Source organism: Montipora capricornis, chromosome 12, assembly GCF_036669925.1.
Source record: "Montipora capricornis isolate CH-2021 chromosome 12, ASM3666992v2, whole genome shotgun sequence".
In the NCBI taxonomy this organism is placed as follows: domain Eukaryota; kingdom Metazoa; phylum Cnidaria; class Anthozoa; order Scleractinia; family Acroporidae; genus Montipora; species Montipora capricornis.
This window is the reverse complement of record NC_090894.1, coordinates 40,373,838-40,379,198: the sequence shown is the minus strand read 5'-3', so window position 1 is coordinate 40,379,198 and position 5,361 is coordinate 40,373,838. Positions and strand designations below refer to the sequence as shown.

At 37.9% G+C, this 5,361-nt stretch overlaps 1 protein-coding gene across 1 annotated transcript; it reads left to right on the top strand.

Annotated features, from left to right (window-relative positions):
* Positions 1 to 245: 245 nt before the first annotated feature.
* Positions 246 to 4,575, top strand: LOC138025881 (putative uncharacterized protein DDB_G0271982). Its single transcript, XM_068873031.1, has 6 exons — positions 246 to 560; positions 1,047 to 1,145; positions 2,271 to 2,446; positions 2,837 to 2,859; positions 3,818 to 3,918; positions 4,012 to 4,575. Exons 1-6 carry the CDS (start codon positions 246 to 248, stop codon positions 4,573 to 4,575), a joined length of 1,278 nt encoding a protein of 425 aa, XP_068729132.1.
* Positions 4,576 to 5,361: the final 786 nt, after the last annotated feature.

Sequence of the window (5,361 nt, the reverse complement as noted above, 5' to 3'; positions counted from 1 at the left end):
ATTACAAAGTACATAAGTTTTTTTTTTTTAGGGATAAAGCGCAATAATTAACTAAAAAGCGCCAGGGCCCCCTGGGGTGAATCATTAGTTGTCGGTTAATAACCCCACCTTTACCATACATGTAATACAATCAGAACTTCAAAACGAACAGCGCCAAAAGTGTAGTGTTCGTGCACGCGGTTCCTATAACTGATCTCGATACTTCGATCTAAAAGAATCGTTCTCGTAGCTTCTTTAATTTTGAAATGGCAAATCACGAGCAAAAAGTAATTTGCGAATTTCTCGCTTTGTTGAAAACAAACCCAAATGCTTTGTCCAGCGTTTTGCAAACGACACAACTACAGGCAGCGATTACCTCCAACGAGCAAACGGATGCGTTGAACTCATCAAGCACGAGCTCTCGATCTACATCTAGTTCACCCACTTCTGACGAAGAGTCTGCACAGAACACTGGGGCAGTCGACATCGTTTCCACCGGCACCACCGCTTATAGCACAGAAGATCTTCTGGCAAAACGAGGGGCAAAGGGCAAAGGATCGAAAGCCCAACAAACATTTCGGGTAAGTCCAATCTTAATTATATTTAGCCATTTATTACAACTTGCGACAACCGAATCTTGAAAGATCTTGAAATAGATTTATCTTTCTCGTGTTCTTTTACTCGTGCATATTACACGTACGTATTCTTTACAAATAAACTTTATAATCTCAGCTGGAGCGCGGATCAATCGAGAAAATTGTCGACTTAAAAGTGTGAGATTTCAAATTGAAGATTTGGGTGATACAGATCACTACATGTATGAAGCCGAATGACGATCATTAATTAATGGCCATCCGACTGATTAGGCCCCGCGCGTCCACACCGATGCGTTTAAAATATATATACTTAGTTTGAAACAAAGCGCACACTGTCTATTGTCCACACAACAACGCACGCTGCAGAGAGTTGTACATGTGGAGACATTTGAAAATGGAGCCAAACACAAACACATAAGTTTGGACTGGGCCGGCCTATTTAACAATTGTTGTTTTCTCAATTATTTTCAGTTTGTGTTGAGGGAGTCTGCCAGGAAATGTGGCATTTGGGAGAACCCTCCTCTCATGCGAGAGATTAACATGAAAACGCTGGAAGTGTTTACTAAAAAGGTATATATATATCTAGAACTTCTGGAACTTCTCTTTATTAGGCCAGCTATCAAAGTCCCCATGGGTGGCCGCTTAATATAGGGTTCGACTGTTTCCTTCAACTGTATTAGTAAGTCACTCCAGAATTGATTGGACCTTTGTGTAAGTAGTTACAGGGAAGCTACAGGTACAATATTGTTGTTTAAAAAAATATGTGCATACATGTAGATGGGTGGGTGGGGTGTAAGAGGAAAAAAGGAAAAGTACTAGTTAACCAAATCCGGACAAAATCTGTATCCGGTTTACAGATATTCATTAAGCAATCAAAAAATTATTCATTCCTTTTCAATTTTCGTTATGAATATTAATGAGTGTTATAATATTCATGTTACAAGGTAATCAATGCACTTCCCCTGGTCATGCCCATACTATAAGAAGGAGGCTTTCTGAAAGTTTGATTTATAGAAGGAATCAAATAAAAAATACAAAATTCTGGAAGCGTGCTAGAAAGGTAAGCTTCAGTGTCTAACTTTTGATCTTCATTGTCAGTATTCATATCATATGCATATGGATATTGTATATTTTAAGTCAAAACCAGTTACGTATACTGATCTTGACTTTACTTAATGTAATGACTAATTATGACAGACAGGTAGCTTAGGATCTAGTTGTCTTTTTTAATACAACTTCTCAACTCCAAGTGTAAGTGGATAGCTTACAGTGTATTGCATGACTCACAATAACTTGAACCATAAGATTAAAGGAAGTTAGTAACTAAAAAACCTGAAGGGAAACAAATTTACTTTGAGTTAGCATGAGGAGGCTCAAGTTATTGATGGTTTAAGTCTGAAGTCGGAACCAATAATAATTTATTAGAGCAGGGTTCTAATTCTTTTGATGCCCTGGTATCAGCCACGGCCATTATAATATTTTTTTTAATTGGCAAATGATAAAATTCCTTAATTTATTTAAATACAGGGGAAATGTTATTATATTACCTCTTTATCTCCAACGCCGATCCCCGAAACCTATTTCCCTTGCCCTTGTTTTTCAGTCATATTTACTATCGGCAATCTCAAACTGTTTTTAGTTTCCCTTGAAAATTGGAGATAACTGGACTCAACTCTATAATCATTTCACTTGTAGATGAATAAATACAAAGATGAGGCCTGCCAGAGGCCAGTAGTTGTTGCTGAAGAAAACTCCACGCCGGTGAATACAACACTCATCCAAGTTGAGCAGACTCTTAAAGTTGATGATCCTGCAGGTCATGATCAAGTTGAAGAAGATGATCAGGACACAGGATTTTCTTTCACTTCATCGTAAGTAAAAATATGTTGCAATGTAATTATACATCAATAGCATCTTATCCTGTAATACAGTAAACTCTCTCTAATTAAGCGGACACCACTGTAAGGCGGACACCTCGCTAAGGCAGACATGAATGGCTGGTCCCGGCCGAATCTCACTTGTTTGTTTGTAACTAAACTCTCTTTAAGGCGGACAGTGGACACTTCTTTAACAAAATTCAAGGCGGACACTAAAAGTACATTTTCTTGCACAATCAATAGATTATAGGCCAGATATTATTTCAAATTGACCAACCACGGCAATAATAATCTCAAACTGATCTGATTACAAGAAAATACTTGATACTGTCTATCTGGTTTATTGTATTCTGCAACCAGTTAATTAAGTTTCCTTGTTTACAGGGAGGAGCTGTTCGTAATGGATGGTGCAAGGAAAATTGCCCGGGCAACTTTTCTCTGAACATCCAAAGCAGACAGTAAGTACAGTATAACCCCTGCCTGATCAGATCTTACAGCAACCCAAACGTGTGACCACTAGTACTTTTAATTAATTCAGACTATCCAATCAGAAGATGAGGATAGTTTATCCACGGTTTCTAATTGAATAGTGACACAATTGAATAGTGACACTTATAGGCTCCTTGCAGTATATCGTCACTCATTCAGCCTTCTCAAAATCGGCCGGTCGACGGCTCAATGAGCCGCCTCCTCAGAAAGCTTGACCGTCTCCTTCCAGTCAGTAAATGTCAGACACAATACATTTTTAGCTCAAACGTGAAGTCACTGGAGATATTCTAAAAGCTTGAAAAAAGTTTGTTTGACGTACAAATTCGTGTCCACGATATTTTTTTGCCTGGCGCACATGAAATGTTTATTTAACTAGCATTCCAGTATTTCTTATCAGACTCCAAGCAAGTGTCAATTCCATATGTGAATGTCCACCAGACTGCACAAAATTGCATCTGTGAATGTCTAAATTTGCAAAAATCCGTCGCGGAGCATGCCCCAAGACCCTCCTAGAAGCTTGCATCCTTTGGGCACTCGCTCGGGTGCCCTTAACACCAAACCGTCTCCACCTTCCTTATGACCTGCTCCCGAAAAATATTTTGAGAAGGCTGCTCATTAATAAGCTTGTGTGTACAGCAATATATATTAAACGTGTAAGACTTATGAGATCATTTCCAAATTTTTTTATACAGTGTAATAGTAATTATTGCTGTTTATAAGGCCCCCGGCCTCCAACCATGGGATATAACCTACGTACCCCAGTTGCATAAGCCCACCCAGCATGCCAAAACCACTTATTAAGTTTATTTAATTTATTACCAGAATTTTATGACATAATTATGTACTAATATAATCTGCTTTTTGAATTAATTCAAGGTGACTTTAAAAAACTGGTCATGCAGTCCAACTTTCTGAAAAGTGACGATAAAGTCGAGCTGACGGGACCAAACACAGAGAAATATCTCTGTGAAATCCAGGTAAGTACAAGTAAAAACAAGCCAGGATTAACGTCAGGGATTAATAGCCATTTATCACTAACATTTTTGCGTATTTAATTTCTTTATAATTAGGTTGGTCAAAAATTTTACTGGCCTGAAAACCAGTTGCTGAAACATGTGGCCAAATCAAAGCAAAGTAAGCCCAAGGAACCGGAGAAAACGGCAACACAAAGTAACCCCAAGGAACCTGAAAAAAAGGCAACACAAAGTAAGCCCAAGGAACCAGAGAAAAATGCAAAACAAAGTAAGCCCAAGGAACTGGAGAAAACGGCAAAGCAAAGTAACCCCAAGGAACCTGAAAAAAAGGCAACACAAAGTAAGCCCAAGGAACCAGAGAAAATGGCAAAGCAAATTAATCCCAATGAACCGGAGAAAACTGCAAAGCAAAGTAACACCAAGGAACAGGAGAAAATGGCAACACAAAGTAAGCCCAAGGAACCAGAGAAAACGGCAATCAGCAAGGAAAGCCAAGACCTGCAGGTTACACCAACCGACAAACAAACAGAGCCAACAAACTATTGCAAATATAAGGGGTATGCGTATGTACCTGTTGGTGAGGCTGTCCATACCCCTGCGCCATTACCAGCAAAGAGGCGCCGAATGGCAAAAGTCAGTTTAGATTTTGATTACATATAATTTATAATATACATACCAGTTAACAATAATTATTATTCCCTGCAGTGGAGGTGGCTAGTGGTGGTGTTTTAGTATATACCAAACCAGTGAGATAGAATCCCCAAAATAATTGATTTGTTATCTCTCAGAATACTGCAAAAAAGTCTTTTGCAAATACATTTGTGCACTGGGAGGTGAATAGCACATGCTATCCCGAGTTTGAGTAGCCAATCAGCGCATAACACACTGTCCACTGGCTTGATATACTAATTAACGATATTATATTATCAGAAATAATATTATAATTTGTTTTATAAAAATTTATAATGATAATTAAATTGATTTATTAATTGAACATTTTAATAAAATATTGTTCTTTACAGGATCATATTTTGATCTTGAACTAAATTAAAAGTACTAGTGTCGCTTATAAGAATTTATTATTATCACTGCTGGCCAGTCGATTGATTATTTTTAAATAATTACTTTACCGTAAACGTCCATGTATAAGCCGCATCCGTAGATAAGCCGCACCCCGAATTTAGAAGCGCAGATTTTGGAAAAAAATGTAATACAATAAACTTTGAAGTTCCCGTAACTTTCTATTGCTATAAACCAACAAGAACAAACAATCAAGGTTTCACCATAAAGTTGAAATTCCTTCGATTGAAACAAAACGAACGAGTGCTTAGTAGCCAAACTTTAAATGTGGGGATGTATCCATGGATAAGCCGCACCCTTGATTTATGGCTTCAATTTTGTGAAAAAAAGTGCGGCTTATAAATGGACGTTTACGGTATTATATTT

Bases quoted from the DNA above. Each gene is read 5' to 3' on its own strand.
- LOC138025881 (XM_068873031.1), top strand. From the start codon at position 246: ATGGCAAATCACGAGCAAAAAGTAATTTGCGAATTTCTCGCTTTGTTG. The intron at 1,146-2,270 runs GTATATATATAT...TTTCACTTGTAG, and splicing joins TGGAAGTGTTTACTAAAAAG to ATGAATAAATACAAAGATGA. The intron at 2,447-2,836 runs GTAAGTAAAAAT...CCTTGTTTACAG, and splicing joins GGATTTTCTTTCACTTCATC to GGAGGAGCTGTTCGTAATGG.